At 51.5% G+C, this 22,135-nt stretch overlaps 5 protein-coding genes across 5 annotated transcripts; 3 read left to right on the top strand and 2 right to left on the bottom strand.

Moving 5' to 3' along the window:
* Positions 1–4,647: 4,647 nt before the first annotated feature.
* On the top strand, positions 4,648–8,588 carry T069G_10636 (KH domain-containing protein; the record flags this gene model as incomplete). The annotated part of the gene is made up of 4 exons (XM_056177846.1): positions 4,648–5,253; positions 5,310–5,564; positions 5,655–7,560; positions 7,627–8,588. The coding sequence occupies 4 exons, from the start codon at positions 4,648–4,650 to the stop codon at positions 8,586–8,588; spliced, it is 3,729 nt and encodes a 1,242-aa protein (XP_056024136.1).
* A 979-nt stretch (positions 8,589–9,567) lies between these two features.
* T069G_10637 (uncharacterized protein) lies at positions 9,568–11,204 on the top strand (the record flags this gene model as incomplete). Its single annotated transcript, XM_056177847.1, has 3 exons — positions 9,568–9,668; positions 9,787–10,312; positions 10,386–11,204. The coding sequence occupies 3 exons, from the start codon at positions 9,568–9,570 to the stop codon at positions 11,202–11,204; spliced, it is 1,446 nt and encodes a 481-aa protein (XP_056024137.1).
* A 479-nt stretch (positions 11,205–11,683) lies between these two features.
* On the bottom strand, positions 11,684–13,363 carry T069G_10638 (major facilitator superfamily domain-containing protein; the record flags this gene model as incomplete). The annotated part of the gene is made up of 3 exons (XM_056177848.1): positions 11,684–12,424; positions 12,485–12,946; positions 13,049–13,363. The coding sequence occupies 3 exons, from the start codon at positions 13,361–13,363 to the stop codon at positions 11,684–11,686; spliced, it is 1,518 nt and encodes a 505-aa protein (XP_056024138.1).
* A 3,002-nt stretch (positions 13,364–16,365) lies between these two features.
* On the top strand, positions 16,366–18,127 carry T069G_10639 (amino acid permease domain-containing protein; the record flags this gene model as incomplete). Its single annotated transcript, XM_056177849.1, has 5 exons — positions 16,366–16,756; positions 16,835–16,963; positions 17,028–17,355; positions 17,435–17,946; positions 18,021–18,127. 5 exons carry the CDS (start codon positions 16,366–16,368, stop codon positions 18,125–18,127), a joined length of 1,467 nt encoding a protein of 488 aa, XP_056024139.1.
* Positions 18,128–18,247: 120 nt separating this feature from the next.
* Positions 18,248–20,217, bottom strand: T069G_10640 (uncharacterized protein; the record flags this gene model as incomplete). The annotated part of the gene is made up of 3 exons (XM_056177850.1): positions 18,248–18,607; positions 18,670–19,864; positions 19,925–20,217. 3 exons carry the CDS (start codon positions 20,215–20,217, stop codon positions 18,248–18,250), a joined length of 1,848 nt encoding a protein of 615 aa, XP_056024140.1.
* Between the last annotated feature and the right edge of the window lie 1,918 nt (positions 20,218–22,135).

The following is a 22,135-nucleotide window of genomic DNA, read 5'->3' on the forward strand; positions in this document are numbered from 1 at the left end:
GGCGGCGCGGCCAGCCGTTGCGGACAATACTATGGCCAATTGCCAGAGAGACGGCGAATGGGGAAAAAAAATGGACAATAGGATTAACCGGGGGGGGGGGGGGATGTTGTATGGAGTAGGTCGGGTCAGTCAGGCCAGGCCAGGCAAGCAAAAGTGAGGTTAGTATGGAGGCGATGGGCAGGCCGGAGCAGGATAGGTAGCCAGGCACCTCAGTTACCAGGTGCAGTTCTCAGTAATTCTTGTAACAGAGAGAAAAAAGGACAAGAGGAAAAAAGAAGAAAATCTAGACAGAACTGACGGCGTTCCAGGATTCTCTAGATCCCGTCCACCTTCAATTTTGCTGCGCTGCTATTCCCTGCCTGCACTCGTCCTGGGCCCCATAAGAGTGGCAGATTGTTCACAAGATAATAGGCCCAAGAGGGGCGCGAGCGGGTGCGAGCTCCAGGCTGAGATGCACTGTGCTGCTCTGCGGGTCGACGTTTAACATACCGTGCAATGCGCTCGTACGAGTACGTGTACACTCTAATCTATCTACAGAGAAGAAAGCAGCTGCGGTGGTTTTCAAGTCCAGCCTGGTACCGCAGCATGCGAATCAAGGGAGCTGGAAATACTGGGCCATTGGTGTGAATCTGTGTTGGAGACAATCTGTGTTGGAGACAGGTGCATACAAGTATGGAAGGTATTCATCCAACAGTCAAGGAACAATCCAATGCGGCCAAGAGCGCAAGTGTGAATAAGACGCCGCCTAAAATAGCAGAGCCAGCCACAATGCGCGAAAAGTTGACGAGTTCCGCTGTCAACTGCAAACTACAACCTGCATGATCCTTTTGCCGTCCACGCTATTATTGGTGATTGGAACTGCAGCCCCAACAGAAGCCCGTGTTTGTCTTATGCATCCGTGTTGTGGCAAAGGATCAGCTCTGCACTGCCTTTCATGCGTTATCATCGATGGAATCAAACATGGAATTCAATGCCCACTGACCTGAAGCTGCTTGGCCAGACACTGTAGACCTACAGTGCGCACCTGGCGCGGGCACATGGTGGATATGTAAGGGTCGGCCACTTTGGTGAGCGCTGTGCTTTCTATGAAGGAGGGGGAGGGGCCCCGTTGCACAAGAAGAGAGCAGCAAGTCTTGGGCTCTCACATCAACGCTGAGCCGGGATAAGCCTGTAATCTTTACTGGAGCTTGGCAGATAGACGCCCGCGATAAAAGGCCAACTCAGTTGAACAGTTTCTTGAACATTGTTGAATGCAGACACAATGGAGTACGGATAGATGATGATGATACTCTCTTTGTCTCTGTACCTCATCCGCGGCTTGTTTGCATCCCTTGTCATTCGTATCTGCTGGGATTGTCCCTCGGCCTGCCCCTGTCAGTACTGGGGAAGCTCGTGCTGCGATTCTGCTGAAATCGTCACTGGCGCAGATCGGTGCCAAGTACGGCGGGCCAGGGCCTTGCGCCTTCATTGTATTGGCTGCCTGTGTCCCATCAGGCGCTATTCCTTACGATTCTGAGCCAAAATCATGTTATTGGCCAGCCGCAGACAGTACGACTATGAAATCGATACAGAGACTGAACAAGATGGAAACAAGAAGAAAATTGGGTAGAACAAAGGAAAACGCAGCTGGGATGACAAAGAAGAAAAAGCAAAGAAAACGAAGAACAAAAAAAGTCTCATACAAGCAAAAGTACCACCTTTGGCTTGGTTCCAACTTGCTGTTTCCTGTTCAAGTACTATTTTTGCTAGCGTCCTCGTTGGTGGCTTCGAGGATTTGGATCTTGAAGATGGGGACAATGCTAAAAAAGCCAATTGATGCCGAATCTTGGTTTGAGTGGAGCAAATCACTTGACGGCGCTGTACTTCGGAGGGAAAAGAGGATATCAAGAAAAAGAAAAATGGGAATTCAAAAAATTAAAAAATAATAATAATTCATGCTGACGCCTAAGCGTGGGGTGGTTGCTGTTGAGCCTAACGCATTGATAACCTAAGATACTCGTATTTACAGTACCTGTTGTATGAAGCTGCTCCGTGCTCAAGCAAGGCTTCGGTTGGCCATCAGAAATCAGTCCACAACATAGACTATGGACCACAGTACGGGGCAGTTAGTTATTGAGATCTACCATTGGACAGCCTTGAAGTTGCATACCAGCACACGATTGAGTTGGTCTAATGCCTTTTGGGCGTGGTTCGTTGAAGACACGAGGCTGGAGACAGAGGCGTGCCGGTTCTGGGTCTTTGACGATCCCTACATTAATACCGATCGCTCAAGGTTGCAGGGAGAGATATCACTTGTCACGAAATGCAAGGAAAGGGGGACCCCGTCCATACGACAACAAACAGTTGAATCTCAGCTCAATTAATTTGCTGCAAAACGGTGGGCAGCCGTACTGTTTCATGATGCTGGGGCCGTTTTACGACACCCCGCCCTCATTCCATGCAATTTCCATTACCAGCGGCTTTGTCAGTAACAGTCAGAATATCGTATGCTTCAGTGAATGTTGAGTCCATCTTTGGTTCTTTTTACCCTAACCTTCTAAATAAAGGCTGTTTATACGAAATGCTAAATAAGCGCCCCGAAGCAGCAAACTCCAATGAGCTGCATCTACCCATCTGACCAGGGTTGGCTGGAGTCGCTCTCAGACAAGTGAGAGGGATCGTGAAGCCTAGCGCCCTCAACGGAGACTATTTTCAGCGGCAACTGGCGGGCCGTACGCACGAAGACGGCTCTCTGACAAACAACTCTTTTCCGCAACTGCTAGCTCGGGTTTTGGTCTCAGGTCGACACATGGCCAGACGTGATGGAGCGCCTGGCCTGTCTCCCGCTGAGACGCGCTCTGATTACGGTCTGGGTATTTTACCCCTCCACCAACTCTGATTCATAGAATCTCACGGGACAGGGCAATTGTCCAAGGGTGTTTACTCTGGTTTGTTTATTTCACGCTTGCTTAATTCTTCTCTGCCTCAATCGCTTCATTATACAGGCGGTCCTTCGTATAATGGTCCTGTTTTTTACGAGAAATACGATAAGTAGGACACGAGGTGGCATATCAAGTCCAATGTCTCACGGCACGTAGAATTTGAGACCGATAATTGCTACTTACAAGATGTACCACCTTGGCAATATTATACCTAGGCTGTGAGAGCTGTTTGCCTTCCTGATGTATATCCAAGTCACATCATTTGCATCAAGGAGATTCTCGCGGCAGCAGCATAACAACAGTAACCAACCACTGAGCGGGACACAGCTGAAAAGAGCAGCCTGTCACAATTCCACATTACCCAGTTCTGTGACTCGATTGAAAGAAATGGACCTTTTATCTTTTACTTCCTCTCAACTTTCAATTTCAAGAGTGTCAAAAACAAAGGTGGCATGCTAGTTGGCACTATCAACTGAAAATGTAGACGGCTCTGGTTCTCCAAGGGCATGAGAGAGCAATTCTCAGCTATAGAGGTATAAATGACATTGGGTCTTAACTACACATCAGAGCCAAATTGAATGTAAGCTTGTAAATAGAAGCTTTCATAGACCTGGAGCTGCATATTCGCCACAGATTCGCCAAGTGGCTGTCAATATGTCTGCCTTGGCTTCATTCAATCTTCCGAAGCCATGCAGGCGCTCACATCCACGTTGTGACGCTCTAGCTGCAGGGACGGGATTGTGCACGGCGCTACAGAATACATGCTCGTGCCTGGCTGGTGCTACATGTAAAAGTCGATGGGATTTTGCGGACAAGAATATGAGCACACACGTTGACTTCGTACTGCTAAGACAGCTCGTCAATGTCATTTACTTGCAGTTCGCCTCATTTGCTTCCCTGCTTCTCTCGATAAGGACGATAAGATGCAGATGAATAAGGTAGGTACATAGGTACATGTCAGTGTCTCTCCCAACAGAAGGGTCTAGAAGCGAATCACATGACCGCTCTCGTGATTTTTCTACACACAATTGGAGTACCTGTACCTGGTAGCCACGCTTTTTGGCGGGCGGGCAAGCCACCGGCGAGGTACCCCTGGAGAACCGGTACCTCAGTGCCTTGACTCCCGCACAAAGAGGTACGGTACGGAGCTCTAGGTACCGGCCGTGGCTCGGCGGTGGTGCGATTGGTGCCAATTGGCAAGCCGCCACTGCAGTGGCTCCGCCCGAGCCCTGTTGTATCGTGGCATTCCCAGAAGCTCCTCGAACTTCCCACCTCACCCTCAACAACTTCCAAAAGCTTCGTCGTGCTATACCTTTGTGCTTCGGCTCAGCTCTGCCGCCCCGTCTCCTGGTTTTCCCCTCTGGTCTCTGGTATTCGTCGTCTGCGGTTGTCTTTACCATGTTCTAGACACCACAGACTTTTAAGCATCAGCATCAAGCAAGTCGTCACGTAACTGTCTTGTGCTGCTACCCGCAAAGCCTAACGGCCTGTCTGTACTTGTTTGCCTATCCTGCAGTTGGTGAGTTTGCACAAAATACCTGTACAGCAGCCATTGAGCCGAATTCTGCCGTCAATTCCCGGCATCCCGATGTGCAATGGCTGTCTGCTTGATTCCTGTGCTCCCGTGCAATTTGCTGACGGTCTGCTGCTTCCCAAGTTAGTTTCGGTACACTCCCTGTCTATCTAGCATCCTTCCATCTGTGATCCTTCCGAGCCGAATTCTACAATGTCTACCGAAGAAGCTGTCCCTGCTGGCATTGCCAATGCTGGCGAGGAGTCTGTCGCCCAGCGTCTTCAACAGCACCATGTGACTGTTGAGGACGTGCCGGATGACGAATTGCCCGCCAAGTCGGCCGATGACGCATCTGCTTCTGGATCTGCTCCCGCCGCCAAGGCTGCGAAGCCCAAGCAGGCTGCTCTCGATACCCAGTCACACGAGCTGTTCCCCGAGCTTGGAGCTCCCAAAGGCAAGGCCCCCAACGTTGCTCCCATCTGGGGCGCTAAGAGCAATGCCAATGGCGGTTCCAACGGTGTTTCTCGCTCGTCGACTCCGGCATCTGGCGCTGAGACTCCCGTTTCCCAAGCGCCTACCCCGGCCATGGTCATTCCTGGACGCAGAGTCGAAACAATTACTCTCGCTCCTCAATTCCTCCGCCCCCGTTCCGAACTTCGACGCCCAATTCCGGATATCCTCAAGGACATCAACCGCAAGTCTCGTGCCAACATCACCATGACTCAGTCTCCCAATGGACACCTCAAGTTCATGGCTTCTGGCCCTCAGGAAGTCGCCCAACAGGCACTCAAGGATCTAGTTGCCCAGATCGGAACAAAGGTATGTGTGCAATTCTGCGTAGTTCGTTGTTGCCTTTGGCTAATGTTGCTTTCAAGGTCAATGTCAAGGTCCCCATTCCCCAGGCTACCCGCGCATTTATCATTGGCAAGGGTGGTGCCACTATTAAGGCTCTCCAGGAGAAGACGGGTGCTAGGATCCAGATGCCCAAGGCCGAAGAGAACCAGGCGGTTGATGACGATGACGAGGCTCTCATCGATGTCATCGTAGAGGGCAATGCTATTTCTGCCGCCTCTGCCCGGGACGAGATTCTCAAGATTGTGGGCGAGCGGGTTGCCAACGTTCAAACCAAGGTGCGGGGGATCCCTACCGCTTTCTACCCCTTCATTGCCGGTCCTGGAAATGCCCTGGCGCAAGCGATGGAGGAGGCCAATGGAGTTCAGGTCCGCGTCCCCACTCATCAGCTGTACTCATCCGCACCGCTTCCCGTTGCACCGGCCCCCGGTCAGCGACCCGTGTTTGCTGCGGCCGGCGCGGATGACGAGCATATTCTGCTTGCCGGTGACCGTGCCGCCGTTCAAAAGGCCCGAGCTGAAATTGAGCGTCGTGCCGCTGAGCTGCAGAAGCAGCTGGAAGCCGAGCAGCTTTCCATCCAACGTGGCCGACATCAGTTCATTATCGGACAGCGAGGTATCCCCCTGGAAGATTTCTTCAAGGAGACTGGCTGTGCCATCCTGTTCCCCTCAGAGGAAGATGATGATATGATCACCGTCGTTGGACCTCCCTCCCAGGTGCAGGCCGGTCTTGAAAGAGCCATGGATCTCGCCATGGGTATGCAAATGTCCAACATTGATATTTCAAGATCTCACCGCAACGCTCCTGGCGGAGCCTTGGCTCATGCTGCCAACATCACTCGATACCTTCGTCAACGTAAGGAGATTGAGCGCCTTGAGAAGCTTTACAGCACTCACATCAACACTCCATTCTCTCAAGACGGCGCCCTGCCCTGGGAGCTGTACTCTCGTGAGGGTAAGAATGCTATTCGTGCCCAGTCGGAGATTACTGCAATTCTCAATGGACACCCGCCGTCTCGTATGCAGACCGTCTCTATCGACCCCTTCTTCCATCAGCACTTGCGCAACAATGTTACACCAAAGATCAAGGAGGATTTTGGTGTTCACCTAGTCGTTCCGGAAGCATCAGAAGCCAATGTCCCCGTGCTTCTCGTGTTTGAGGGCCCTGACCCTGCTGAGGGTGCCTACCAACCCCCCCGCGTCAAGCCTACAGAGGCTGAAGCTCGCGCCTTTAAGCAAGCGCTAGATGCTGCCCAAAAGCACATCCTTGACCTCATCAACAACCAGGAGGAGCTTAGCGAGGTGGCTCTTGACGTCCCCGTCAAATTCCACGAGAAGCTGCGCCGATTCATCAAGAAGGAGCAGGAGAGTCGCGATGAGTCCCAGATCCCCATCCGAGTGGGAAAACTTGGCACCACTGTTACTCTGCGAGGACCCAAGTCTGCCGTTGAGTCGATTGCCAGCAAGGCAACCGCTTTTATCGAGCAAGAAAAGATTGATGAGAAGGAACGCGGACATGTCTTGACTTTTGACTTCCCCCAGAAGTTTGCCAACCACCTCATCGGCAAGGGTGGTAGCAACATCAAAGAGCTCCGTGATCGATTCGACGTCGAGATCCAAGTCCAAGACGGCAAGGTGGAGCTCAAGGGACCTCAAGCCAAGGCTGAGAAGGCCCGAACATATATTCAGAATCTCAGCCGTACGCTGGCGGATGAGACAACCCACACTCTCAAGATCGATCCCAAGTTCCACAGGGAGCTAATTGGTGCTGGAGGCAGCCAAATCAACCGCCTGCAGACCAGATACAAGGTTCTCATCTTCTTCCCTCGATCAGCCAAGGCCGGCGATGACCAACCAGGCGCCGATGCGGCAAGCGACGCTGGCAAACCCCGTCGCCAGCAGGCTCCGGACGAGGTCATTATCCGCGGTCCCAAGAAGGGTGCCGATGAAGCCCGCGATGAGATTTACTCGCTGCACAAGTACTTGGAGGAGCACTCTCACACTGCCACCATTGGAGTGCAACAGAAGCAAGTTGGCTCCCTGATAGGCCAGGGAGGTGCTGCTCTGGATGAGCTCAGGCAGCAGACTGGTGCTCGCATCGATGTCCCAGCTGACCGCGACACCCCCATTGTCGAGATTCTCATCAGGGGAACCGCAACCCAAGTTAAGAAGGCACAGCAGATCCTCGAGGAGAAGCGAGCGGCATTTGATGACACGATCGTGCAAACAATTGATGTGGACAAGAAGCATCACAAGGCTCTGATTGGAGCTAGCGGTAAGTAATCAATTTCAACGGTGATGATAAAATGGAGAAATTTTGAATCTAATACAAATGCTTTAGGTGCCAACCTCCGCGACATTGTTGTCGGAGCCGGCGGTTCAGATGATCGCCGCGCTCTTGCCCGAACCATTCAGTTCCCCAAGCAGGAGGCTGATGGCAACACCATCAAGGTGGAGGGCCGCACTCAAGTAGTCCACAACATCATCAAGCGAATTCAGGAGATTGTTGCCGAGCGTGATAACCAGGTGACTGAGGTTGTGGACGTGCCAATCGACCAGCACCGATCACTTATCGGACGAGGAGGTGATGCCAAGCGCCAGCTTGAGTCGCAGTTTAGCGTCTCCATCGATATCCCCCGCCAGGGCGACGGCAAGACTGGCGTCAAGATCACTGGCCGACCCGAGAATGTTGCCTCGGCCAAGGAGCACATCTCCGGCCTGATCAAGCAGCAGCAGGGCGAGACGCTCCAGATCCCCCGTAACGTGCACCACGTCGTGTCCAACAACGGCCAGATCTTCCGCCAGCTTCGTAACAACTTCCAGGTGACAGTGGACCACGCCGGCCAGAGCATTCCTGCCAAGCCCACGCCATCTGCTAGGGCTGTTGAGGGTGCTCTGCCCCTGATTACGGATGATGCAGATGCAGCAACTGATGTTCACTCTTGGAAGGTCGTCAGTGCCGAAGCAGGCGAAGAGGGCGAGATCCCATGGATTCTTCGCGGAACTGCCGAAAACGTTGCCAAGGCCAAGGAGGTGATCCTCAAGAACCTGGAGCAGGCCAAGGCCAATGACTCTACGGGATACCTTATCCTCCCCGATCCTCGAACCTACCGTTTCGTCATTGGACCCAACGGCAGCAAGGTCAAGTCAATCCGAAACCAGAGCAACTGCCAGATCCAGGTGCCGCGAGACCAGGCAAAGGACGAGGCCATTGAGATTCTGGGCACTCGTGAGGGCGTAGAGAAGGCCAAAGATCTCATCCTGGCCGCTGTTCGGGAGGGCGAGGCCAAGTCAAGGGAGTAAATGGTGATGGCATGAATTTTTTTAGCGTATAAAGCGGATAAACTGGGAACGCCATGGACTCATCAGTTGATATAGTTCAACGGGGGGTGGTAACATGTGTTTTTTTGGGGGCCATCAACTTGAGCGATGAGGGGAAAAGGCAATGTTGATGGAATATTGAAGGGGAAATGTATGACAGTGATTGGCAAAAATATGCCACGATGAATGTGTCTAAATTGAATCTCCATTTACAGGCAGATGGTAGCAAGATTTTTTTTTCCTCCCCTGAAATGTCAATAATTACAATGTAGATATACTGTGATACGATGTGAAATTATTAGCTTTGCAGTTGATTGTTGGCAATGACGTTGGCGTGGAAAATGGAAGACATCATAGACAGTGATATGTTAGTAGAGTAAGGTAGTATACGGACGCGCACATGTGAATGAGAGTGTAGTTGAGCATGTTAGCTTCTGCCACCTCACGGGGAGCACTGCATCAATGATTGCAATGGCTGCGTTAGAACATTACAGCTGGCTCTCGGAATTAGAGCCATCCGATTAATAATTGGCCGCGTCGAGATGCATTTTGTTTTACCCCGAACCACACGTTTTTCTTTTTAAATTCATCCGTCCCGCACCTGATGATGGTGGGGTGAGACAGAAATAGGGGACACACGGCTGGGAGGGGAAAAAAAAGCCACCCGGCTGCAAGGGACAAATACGATCCATCCATCCATTGATTCCTATGGCGAGCAGCCTTTTTTTTTAACGGCACTAATAAAAAGCCAACATACGCAGCTCCTAGCGCTCAGCCCCCCAAAACTCCAGCGTTGAACAGCTCCCATAAGAACTTAAAAATCGGGCCACTGCAACTTCTCAGCTTTCTTTTAGTGAGGCAACTTCTTTTCTTTTGGCGAGGCAGCACGCTGGTGCTTCGGACTGGAAGCAACACGCAAAGATTGGGGATCTTAGATTGAAACCAGAACCGGGACTCGAAGATGGTGATGGAGGCATCAGCAGCAGGAGGAGCGGCAGTGGCGCCGTGGGAGCTGGTTGGGCCAGAAGAGCAGCTGTTTGTGCTGATTACGGGTGCCAACAGGTAGGTTAATAGTGCTTATTATTATTCCCTTTTCCCATCCTCCAATCCTGCAATTTGCAATATTGTATTCCTCTGATGGAATGGGCATCATTTGCTGACTTGTCTGCGCGACATGCAGCGGCATCGGTCTCGGCACGGGACAGCGCCTGATCGACGAGTTCCTGGCGACGCGGTCGCTCAAGGCTCACCTGATCCTCATCCCCACGACGCGATCGCCCTCCAAATCCCTGGCAGCCATCCAGGCCCTCCGCGCACACGCCGAGCTGGCGGCGAAGACCTCGACGGCGTTACGGTCCAGGGCGGGCGAAGGGTATAACTGGCAGGACGCGACGCGGCGCATCCACGTGCTGAGTCTGTCGCTGGACCTGTGCGACTTGCCTGGCGTGTATGCCTTTGCGGCGCGGCTGGTGGGCGAGACGGTGAGCAACCCGGAGGGCCTGGAGGGGGAGTATCTGAGGAATGTGAGGATTCCGCGGCTGGACACGGTGATTTTCAATGCGGCGTATGGAGGGTGGTCGGGATGTAATTACCCTTTGGCCTGTTGGAAGATTTTGTCGCAGGGACTGGTGCAGGCCGTGACGTATCCGACCTTCAAGAATTCTTTGGCGACGTGTATACTGAATGAGCAGCAGAGCTACGGATACGTAAGTTTGATACTTGGCTGCTGAAGTCTTTTGTTTTGGTTTTACAAACCCCTGCTAACGTTTGTTGATATAGCCCGAGAAGCCTCTCCTCGGCGAAGTCTTTTGCGCCTGCGTCTTCGGCCATTACATTCTCGCCCACCAGCTGCTACCACTTCTCTCTCGCCGCTCTACCAGCGAATCTCGCGGCCGCATCGTCTGGTCCTCCAGCATCGAGGCCATTCGCGAAGTCTATAACCCCGACGACATGCAGTGCTTCCTCAAGCCTGCCGCGTACGAATCCGCCAAGCGTCTCACCGATATCATTGCCTTGACGTATAGCCTTCCTTCTGTTAGACCGTTCTCGGGACCTTTTTTGACTATGGATGAGGAGTCGGGTGGGGATGCTGCTGAGAAGCCCGTTCCGCCGAAGATGTATGTCACGCACCCTGGTGTTGTGGCTAGTACGTTGTTCCCTGTGCCGTGGTTCCTGTTTTGGGCGTATGAACTTGCTCTTGTTATTGCGCGTTGGATCGGATCGCCGTGGCATCCTGTTGATGGATACAGGGGAGCTGCTTCGGCGGCTTGGCTTACGCTGCAGGACCAGGCGGCTCTTGACGAAGTGCAGGCAGATCGCGTTAAATGGGGGAGCAGCTGTAACAGGCATCTAGAGTCAACCGTGAAGAAAACAGAGGTCGAAGGCTGGGGGTGGGAAGGCAAGCCAGAGACAGACGAGACGATTGCGGCCGACACGGCCAAGGGGCTGTTGCACAAGTCGGTGGGAAGACGGCTAGGGACGAAGAACGTCACGAAGGAAGCGCTGATTGAGTTTGAGGTGGAGGGGGCCAGGGCGTGGCAGGAGATGGAGAGGTTGAGGCATCAGTGGGCTAAGATTATAAAACTGGATAAAAACTAGACATGACTTTGATACCTTATTTATGTTGCTTGCTTCAAGCAGTTATTTGCTGGAAACGTTCTTTTAATGATGGGATTTAATACACACAGGGATATACCTGGGACAGATAGCGATTGAGAAAGAAAAGGGTATAAATTTTCAGACGTGTCTGGTATCAAAGATGCGAGCGTAATTCAACTAATACTACTGCCACCATAAACATTAAACCAAGGACCAACTCTTCAGTCCTTGGCCCTCACTCTGCCGGCCTTTGAAAGATTTAGAGATATCGGAAGATGACATATATACCCTCCCCCCTTTTTTTTCGTAGTGGTCACTCATACACACATTCAGGATATCAAGACGGGAAAAACGAGGTCTGGTGGATGGAAAAGATTCGGCATGAGGTTGTAGTGTTCGTGATATGTTTTGTTGGTTTTTGTTTTTCTTTTCGTAGGTGTGAAGAGGTTTTAGGAAGTACAAGATGAGGTGATGACGTCTCATGATTCCCCCTGACTGGGATGCAGTCTCCGTAAAACCACCTTGTCTTTCCGCCCAAACCAGCCCAAGACGAGAACCAGGGGCGCCGCAGCCACGGCGAGGACAGCCTGGAAGATGAGAAACTTCTTCATGTTCTTGGGAGGATTGCCATCGGCTCCAGCCACGAGAGGGTCGCTGACAATGACGAAAATGGCACCGAAGAACTGACCACCGGCCCAAGCAGCGGTGGACGTGACTTCCGGGCTGATTGGATGACTCAGATCGGCAAGGAACTCGACGGCGATGGGCACAAGGGCAAAGCACCCTGCTCCGATGATGGCGAGGATGACGTATGGGCCGGCAAGACCGCGAGTCTCGGGCATCCAGATGAAGACGATGAAGCACGCGGCCACGATTGGAATGATAATCTTGATCGAGAGTAGGAAGTGCTTCGTGCGGTCGAGGATGGGAGACGTGATGGCTGCTGTAACGAGGCCTACGACGATGAGGACTGCGCCGCCAATGCCTGCTTGGTCATCGGTGAAGCCGTATGGGACGAGGATCTGGTTGAGGAGACTGGACACGGCGTTGAAGAGGCCGACGTAGACCGAAAAGGTGCCAAAGACGAGCCACAATTCAAGGGAGCGGATGGCAGTTCGGATGGCTGGGAAGAGAGGCATCTTGGGCGTTTCTGAGGAGGCTCCTACGGGGGTGGGTGGTTTGGCGGGGATGAAGAACGCGGTAACTGAGCAGGCAGTGGACTAAAGGGTGTCAGTTCAAACTTGTTTTATAAATTGGACGGTACGGGAGACGGAGCTTACAATGATAGCGACGTAGAGCACCATCTGAGAGACGTCGCGAGACGAGTTCACCCACAGAGGGTTAATCAGCTGCCCAAGGGCTGCACCCAACGGGTTTGCCAAACTGGCCAGAGCAGTCGCAGCCACACGCCCACGGTGGGTGAACCAAAGATCGGAGTACTTGGCGGGTGTGGCCAGGACAAACGGTTGGGCGAAGCCAATCAAGATCTCACCAACCATTGCGCAGGCGTAGATGCCACCCGATTTCTTGGTCGAGCCGGCGTAACGGATCCAGTTACCGACGATGAGCAACACGGCAGCGGACATGAAGCCGTACTTGAATCCGCGGTTGACGATCCAGATGGACAGGGGAAAGATGGCGACAAAGGAGAGGAAGAAGGCGGTGCTGAGCCAGTTGATTGCTGAGGAGCTGACGTTGTAGTAGGCGGCAGAGTTGTCGACGACGGGAGCGTAGGTGAGCCACTGGAGACGGTGTTAGCTGCTGTGCTTGGAACTCGGACGAAAGATAGGCCATGATCATGAACATGAAGTTGTCCCATGTTTAGTCATGATTGCTCAACTTACTCCCCAAGACACCATAATGTTCATAAGCGTGAGCTGGATGAGGCCAAACCATCGCCGCTTATACGTGCGGTACTCGGTCGACGTGCCATTCTCGACATCAGGATTCCGCTCGTCGCTGCTGAGGGTATCGCGTTCCTGGAGGCTGAATTCCTGCGACGAGTCTTTCTTGGAGCGCCAGAAGCGCAGGGCATCAGTGCTGCCGGCCGAGTTGGACAACTTGTGGAAGACGCCACTGCGAGGGGTTTCGACGGTGTCGGCCATTGTGGCATCTGTGGTTGTGATGCCCTCGCCTAGTTCCTTTGAGGCGCTTGCCATTGTGCTTTTGTAAAATTGAAAACTTCCGGAGGCGACCTTTTTCTCCTTTATCTGAAACAAACGCCTTCAGAGGGCTGTCGATCTGGCGGACTGGCGCAAGTGTCAGGCAGCTGGTTTCACGCTTCAGATGCTTCGAAGCAGTCGCCAGCCAACCCCGGGAGGAGAGTTAAGACATCCACCGCCTCGATTATTCGTTTCTTATTGCCCTCATCAACTTGACTGTTATTCTCAGTCCAGTTTTGTCTTCGTCTTTTCTTGCTGAGCCCCGAATGTCGGATCCTGTTGGCGGCCTGAGTTGCTCGTGTGCGGGACCTGCCAGCGATTCCGTCGACCACGCAGTTTACGCAATGCGAACTGCAAGCCTATTTACCAAGACATTGGCGATCGGCCGAGGCAAAAACCAAGCAGCACATGAGCCGACCAAAGGGCGTAGGAATTGAGTGGACGGAGAGCTGCAGCCACCAAGCAGAGCTATTTGAGGTGTGGTATGTAAACATGCGAGGACAGAGTTACGGGCGAGGGAAATAAAGCTCGGGCTATGGAATGGACCAACATGGATGGAAGCCAAAGAGCTGCTCTTTACAGGCTGCTGCAGTCGCTAGGATTGAAATACGCGAATCACCTTTAGGCGGTTTGGTGGCTGCTGGAGGACATGCCCGGAGGAGTTTAGCGGCCAGCGGCATGGCTTGCATAGCGCTGGGGAACTTTTTTGGTTTGGGTCTGGTGTCTTTCAAGCTGTCTCAGTCTCAACCAAACCAACACCCATCGTTGTCCTTCGGCCTCTTTGCCCTCCATGATTCTCGCCGGGGGACGCCACAGGGTGCTAAGCAGTCACGGGGAATGCAGCACGAGTGTTAGCTGCTGCTTCACGATCGGCTCGAGTCTATTTTGGCATCAATCGAATTACTCCTCACTTCACATGCCACTTCTGCTTGATGTCCTGCAAGAGTGTCCTGCGAGGCAGCCGAACCGAACCCTGCACGCGACCAAGCGAATGTTGGGGAACCACGGAATCGGAAAGCTGGCGAGCAGCCGAACTCCGGGTCTGTCGATTGCTGTTGATTCTATCCTGTTGCAGCAATGCCGCTGTGCTGCCCTGAAGCAATCCACGATTGAGCGAACATTATTCGTACGAGTACTTACAACGTTTGCCATCCTAATGCTTCAAAAGGTCAAAGCAAGACAGTCGTGGAGCTCTCCTAGCCCGTGTCTTCCGCCCATCCGTCAAGATCTGTGACATCGACAAGCTAACTGCCTGTAGCATCCATAGTTGGGCACGGACCGTCCAGCTCTGGCCTCGAGCCACCAATGCCGCTAGTTGTGACGATACGATGCGGAACCTCGGAACAGGGGACATGTAACGGCTAATTTCCATCTTCACAGTGACATCTAGCTATCTGGCGCAGGATTCGCCAGTCCTCGTGCCAATCACAATCGCCACAGCCCGTTTGCCAAGGAGATAATCTCCTGGCGGCTCCCAACCGTGTACTGTAGGATCCTGTCGCAGGAGACCTTTACTCAGATGAAACTGCGTGTCCTTCTAGCCACAAAGCTGGAACATGTTGGTGCCGTATCTAGCGTCCTGGTGCGTGTGGAGAAGCGGCGGGGATGGCACCAGAGTCGGGTCAGGCGCCGGTGGGAGGGTTGCAGTTTACAGCACCGAGATTCGCTGCGCTGCATGGCGTCCAACTGCATCGCAGATGAGGCGTGATTGATTGCTGGTGCTTATCATCGAGGCCGGGGGCCGAAGCGACCGCAACCCGACGTGCCACAGACTGGTCGAGCAAGATCGAATCATTGGCTAGCCGCTGATTACGAGGGATGAATCTAAGATGTCTGGATGCAAGGGGCGACAAAGGATTCGCCTGCAAACTGCGCCTCGAATGATGATTGCTGCGATGGTCTTTTCTCGGAAAAGAGAATAGGAATCTCTTTTTCCTGTTTTCCAGAGAGTCGCCGTTATGGGCATGGAGACGTCACGTTCGACGACGAGAGAATTTTTCCATTTACCCTCCTTCTCTCCTCGTTTGAGACATGTGGTATATTGCTATCGTATCATTGCTACCATGCCTGCAGATGACCTACGAAATCGGAGTTCCAATACGAAAGTGAAACTGTCATCTTCATAGCGCAATGTATGGCAGCAGCATGATATCGTGGTTGATGATGATGCTATCCCCCTTGGTTCATTCAAGCACTTTGAAGCCCGATACATCAGACTGATAGCCATCAGCCGTGAGCAGCATGTCATGTTAACTCCCTTTCCGCTGGAAACTCTCGCAAATGATGGTATTTGCACCGAATGAACTGATATCATGAGACAGGCAATCAAGCACAGGGTAATACAAACTGATAAGCCGACTTGGTTTGAATAAGCCATCTGTCTCAGCCAGGTACAATTCCAACTTTGAAAAGCGGCCGTGTCACACATACGGCGGAAATTGCTTTGTACTCATTCACTAGCCGTGCTTCTCCCATTACATCGATTCCATGTATCACAACATGATGTTGGCGGGGTTATTGACAGTAAGCCAGACATTTTCCCGTCTGTATGATTAGCCCAATATCCACAGATATCTTGATATGTGGCTATCGTCCAAAGATCTCCAGTTGTACAGACACTTTTCATGGTCAATATTCCAATCCGTACATCCTGTCAGCCAGCCCAATCTGCAAATCTCCCAGCCATACGGAATACTTGGTGGCGATGCACGCTCATCATATCAGGATCCAGACTTTGCCCTCCGTGTCTTGCCAACATCAACTGAGACATGGCACAGGGAACCATGTCTATAATCTGGCAAACGATCCAGATAGTCGGACTATTCTTGCCGGTGATAAAAGATGGACTGAGACTCCCCCTTTTGCATCCTGTGGACAATGTTTTTCTTTGCCTGATTCCCATCTCAGAGTGAATAGTTGATATACCATTGCCCAATCTCCCCGCAAGATATCTCCCATCACATAAATCTTGAATACATCGAGCTTCATATTGTGCGAAAATGGATCAGACAGAGGACAAATTGCCTGATAAAGTGGAGCATGAAAATGCGCTGGAACAAGCAACTACCGAAAGCACCGGCCAGACTGTCGAGTTGATCCAGCTCAACCCTCAAGCTGTGCCGCGTGATATTGGACCTTTTCAAATCATAGCTCTCGGCTTCAACATTCCCAACAGCTGGGCAGGCGTCGCTACCGCGTTTTCGGCTGCTCTAACAGCTGGAGGTCCCGTCTCGCTGATCTATGGCAACTTTGTCATCACGGCCATGTATGTGTCTGCAGCCGTCACACTCGCTGAGCTTGCGAGTGTTTATCCGACAGCAGGTGGACAGTATCACTTCACGAGCATCATGGCGCCCAAGAGGTTCAATCGATCCATGTCCTATATCTGCGGTATGATAGCGACGGTTTCGTGGATCATATGTTCCACAAGCGTGGCTAGTATTACGAGTTTGTGCATTGCTTCGATAGCCGAGTTTTACAGCGGATACAAGGCGAATTCCTGGCAGCTGTTTCTTATATCTCAGGGGCTCAATGTCTTTGCCCTAGGCTACAATTTGTTCGTGCTGAAACGGACTCGATGGATTCATGACGCGGCGTGTAAGTCATTTTTTGTTTGGCACTCAACAAATGCATAATGGATTTGTTCATAACCGATAAATAGTCTTCTTGACTTTGTCAACCTTCATTACTATATCGATTGTTTGCCTTGCCCGAGGCGATAAGCAGTCGTCGACATGGGTATGGACCAACTTTGAGCCGTCGTCAGGATGGCCTCCCGTGGTATCCTTCTTCACGGGTCTCACCACCCATGCATACATGTATGGAGGACTAGACTCTGCCCTACATCTCGCGGAAGAGACGCTTGATGCTTCTAGGACAGTGCCAAAGGCGCTCATGTCTACAATTGGAATTGGCTTCTTCTCTGGCTTTGTCTTTTCTGTGGCCATGACATATTGTATCCCCAGCTTGGACCTTTTTGCCAATGACCCGTCAGTCTCCCGCTGTCTATATTCTTTCTATTCGTGGTAAACGTACAGATCACTGACCAAGAGCATGCAAATTTGACAGGGTGCCGATATATAAACTCTGGCGCATAGCTAGCAGATCCGATACCGCCGCCACAGTCTTTCTTATTGTTGGCATCGTAATCTTCACATTCATCCTCGTCGCCACGCAGCAGACAACATCTCGTCTCATTTGGGCCCTAGCCCGTGACCGCGGTCTTGTATTTTCCTCTCAATTTGAGAAGTTGTCCCCGACGCTTGGCGATATCCCTGTGGCTGCCCTTATTCTCGATGCAGGGCTGATATTTGTGTGCGGATGCGTCAGCTTGGGCTCCTCGGCAGCGTTTAATTCACTCGTCGGGGTGTTCTCCTTGATGCAGATGCTTTCGTTCGCAATCCCGGCTGTGCTGCTAATATATCGCGGGAGAAGTGAAAAAGTGCTTCCTCGCAAGAGAGCATTCAAGGTGCCCGAGATACTGGGTTGGGCTTGTAACATTGGAACGGTTATTGCAGCGGTTATCGAAACCGTCTTCTTCACGTTTCCGAGCGTTTTGCCAGTTACTGGCAGCAATATGAGTAAGTTGGCAACTTACCAAAGATTATTTGATCCGCATTCTAGAAGAGCGAGATATGCTGACGTTTCATTTTAGACTACGCCGTTGTAGTTCTGGCGGTGATTGCCATTGTCGTGGTTGTGAACTGGATTGTGTTTGCTAGGAAGCATTACCAAGGTCCTAGAATAGGAGGTTTCATGTAATGAACCGAAAATCCTTCATCAATGGTTGAATGGATACCGTAACTCATCTTAGCAATATTTGCCTTTATATAACAACGAATTTGTAATCTATAGTACATCCTTTTACCTTTTCTCTCAAGTCTAGTTACTCTGCTTCGTCTTCTTAGACGAACAACCACAGAGATTGAGTCTTGCGACACTAGGGTCGTGGTCGCTGACCTGGTCATCGTTATTCTGCCAGGTATTCAAATGCAAATGCTCATACTTGGCGTCCCGGTGCAATCCCTCGCTTACATACATGTGATCCAGCTCCTCGGTGTTCATGTCGAAAAGATACGTATATCTCTCTACTGGATCAATTCCAACCACTTCATCGAGATCAGTGAGGCCAGATATGGAAGAGAATGTGGTGAGAGGGTCGACTTGGGAGTACTCGTTGAAGTCACCCGCAACGAGGATATTGGCCGTAGGATCCTGGCTGAGAATCTCGGCGACAAATTCCTATCATACTCATGTCAGTACTCTAGTAGACTCCAGGTTAAAAAGAAAAATCAGGAACATACCGCGACGATGCTGGTCTGTAAAGTTCGCTTCTCGACTCCTTGGTTTACAGGTGGACGAAGGTCACCTGATAGAGAAGTTGAGCCGCCCTTGCTGACCAGATGGACGTTAATAGTGAAGAAGACCTTTTTGGTGCCCTTTACGGTCTTCCACGCGGCTGCCAGTGGCTTGCGGCTGCTATCCCAGGCGGCGTTGAGGGGATCGATTCGACCGGGGTTGTACTTCAGCTCTGGGCCGTCGAGAACCTCATTGACATCAAGACTTCCGCCGAGATTGGGCTTGTACAGCTGAAGGACGTCAGAGCGATAGAAGTAAGCCTGGCGAATGTTGCCGCCGGGCTCTCCGCCGTCTTTGTTGTTGATGGGGCTAATTTCTGCAAAATCGTAGACGATGCCTGAAGCCTCTTCGATCTTGGATGCGAGAGTGGTTAGGGTGACGTTGGCGTCAACAATGCCGTCATTTTTGTTACCAGAATTGTCCTGTACTTCTTGGAGGAAGATGAGATCAGGAGTGCGCAGTTTGTTCACGATGTGGTCGACAACGAGAGGCAGGTGAGGGGAGTCGGGCATCAAATTTTCGGTGTTATAATCGCCAACAGTAATACCGAGACAATCACCAGTGCTGTTGAAAGAGACGGCGGGAAAGTCGGTGGTTGCATTCTTGAGGGGAGACAGGTGAGTAAGAGGAAGCAGACGGTAGGATCCAAAATCGTTATAGACAACACCAGAAATGTCGCCCAGGTAGTCGCCCATTCGAGTATCAAGCGGGTTTTTGGATCCGTCGAGGGGAGTGCCAATGGTGATGACTTCGGGATTGGCATCACCCTCCAGCATAGTCAGACCGCCGTGGGCATTGAGGCCTGTGACAGGCCAGTTGCCACGGATGTAGACGTCACCAAAGTTGTTGGGGCGGCTGATTTGGTAGGCATCTTTGATGGTGACGTACTCCCCTAAAAGGCTCTCCCAGAAATCAAGGCCGTACAAGTCAGGCTGGAGTTGGGGATTCGTGCTGGAGATGTTGGCCACAGCATTAGGAACCCCAAAGATTCCACCTTGATCTAAACTAGAGAAATCTTTGGTTGGAGGAAACGAAGTGTCGACGCCGATGACGAGTGGCTTCACTTCGTTTCCGGATGAGACGACTTTGATGTTTGTGGGCTTGTTGATTTCAGTCAGGTAGATGTAATTAGCGTTTGATCTAAGTTGTTCGATTATTGTCAGTTTCGCGACTGAAGCGGTAGGATACGATTAAACACACCGATACTCTACGACTAGGCCGTCTAGAGTGATAATGTCGCCGACTTTCACCGTCTTCGCAGCAGCGCTGTTGAACACGAAGAGGCCCTCAGAGGTGGCGGGATTCTCATCAGGCTCCGTGGATCTAAGAAAGATGCCATTGCTATTGGTCGCCGTCACAAGACCCTTGATGTCGGTGACGGTCTTGTCTTTGAAAGGCGAAATGTAGCGGTCGCCATTGATCTCGGCAATTGAGATGGCAGCAGCCGGGCCCAAGACGGCTGCGAGAGCGACAAACGACTTGACTGCCATCATGCTGCCGAGTGATGTTTCTGTTTCCTCAACGGTGAGAATCAATCAAGGTGGCCACAGACGCCTTTTTGTTCTAATACCGCCAAGATATTTATTTGCATCATGCGCATTTCTATTTGTCTAACAAAGTACTATTCATTACATTCCACGGCGGACTAGACCTTTCAGGCCTGGAACATGGCATTCTTGGCAGCTTTGCGTAGCGCCTATCGACCTGCCCGTTCAGAAATATCGATGCCACCAGATCCATTCATTTACAACACGTTTTGCCCGAATATCGATCGGCCACCGACGTTCGGGACCAAGCTCCGGGAGCCATGCCCGATTCTGCAGGTACCAAGACAAAGAGCGTGACTGACAGGACATGGATTTTGGGGGAGAAAGCCAATAGACCGAGGCAGTGAGCTTCGGAGCTGAGACTGTGTTAGCAGGGACTCGATTGGCTTGGCAGCTTTTCAGGTGGCGGCTTACCGGGACTTTTGATGGCCTTTTGCTTGACCGACTGACAGAATGGGGAAGACGGCTGAGGGAGTGGGGATTATTGGAGTCGACAGGATAAGCTTAACAATGATGCTTGAGCTAAATTATTTTGTTGGCTAATCAATTCGTGGAGAGGAAAACGAGGGTAGTGGTAAATCTTTGCATCTCTTCTCAAATTTCTAAATACCAAGGTGAGGAGGATGATGCTCTGGATTGTTTAGTCCAATTCTATCATAGAGACTTGAACTCGAGATCCTGACCTCTTTCATTCAACCTCCATAATTATTCTCACCTCCGGTATTGTTCTCACATCCCGTATTATTCTCACACGATTGTACCGGCACATTCGGCAGCCTAGAATACGACAATCACGGCATTCGTAGACGCAGTCCGGCGGCTGTTGATGACACTCATCGCATCGAACGAGGTCCAGGCGAGGTCTCCAGTGCCGATGCACGCACTGATGGTTTTGAATCAAGTTGTCTCTTGCCTGTTCCACGAGAACAGCCCGCTGCTCTCTCTCCAGTTGACGTCCAGCTGCATCCCGATCAACGACAACATTTGCTCGATTGACCAGCCGATTTTCATCCCACTGATCACATGCACACGTTTTCCACTCCTTTCCACATACATAACAAAACTGGGCGCCGCAGCGGCATGCTGTCGAGCTGTTAGTCGGATGTGATTACATGTAAAAGGATGTCGCGATGTACTTATATGGTTGCATCCTGTGCTCAAGTCAACTAGCGTACGGCATGAGTAACATCTCTGCCAGCCATTCTCCGACGCAATACGGAGAAGATCCAAGGTTGCCGCATCTTCAGGACAGTGATCCTTCTTATGAGATTTGCCCTTGCAATGAGTGCAAGTCTTTTTTCGACATTTTGTACAGACTGCTATGTCTCCCTGAATAGACTGTTGAGGAATAAATGCCGAACAAGAGGGCCGATGGCAGTACGTCCTATTTGGCGTACTGTACTCTAACTCCTTTTCTTGATACTCCCTAACCAGCTCTGTCGGAAGGACGATCCGATTTATTCCAAGAGGAATTGATTGGCCACAGCATCGAGGAGGAAAGAGAGATTCATCGCTCATTGCCGCTTTGAACAACTTTGCTATGCATGCGCGACAGTATTCGTGTGAGCATGGACATTGAACCGTCTCAGAGAACGGAACGTCCTCCATACAGGCGAGACATCGTCCCTTCATAGTGGCTGAGGATGAGTTACCTGCCCGCGTCGTCTGCCTGGACGAAGGCTCGCCGATAGTCGAATACGGGTCATCGACAACGCCATTGTATAGGGCCGCAAGCTTCTTAATCATTCCATCTTCGATAACTGTGTCTGGTGTGGCTATGCTCGGTACTGGCGTTGAAGGGTGCCCATTAATCGCATATTCTCGGTCACGCACCGCTTGCTGCTCTTCCTCAAGATGATTCCTG

The sequence above is a fragment of the Trichoderma breve genome (assembly GCF_028502605.1).
Source record: "Trichoderma breve strain T069 chromosome 7 map unlocalized scaffold00007, whole genome shotgun sequence".
Taxonomy (NCBI): domain Eukaryota; kingdom Fungi; phylum Ascomycota; class Sordariomycetes; order Hypocreales; family Hypocreaceae; genus Trichoderma; species Trichoderma breve.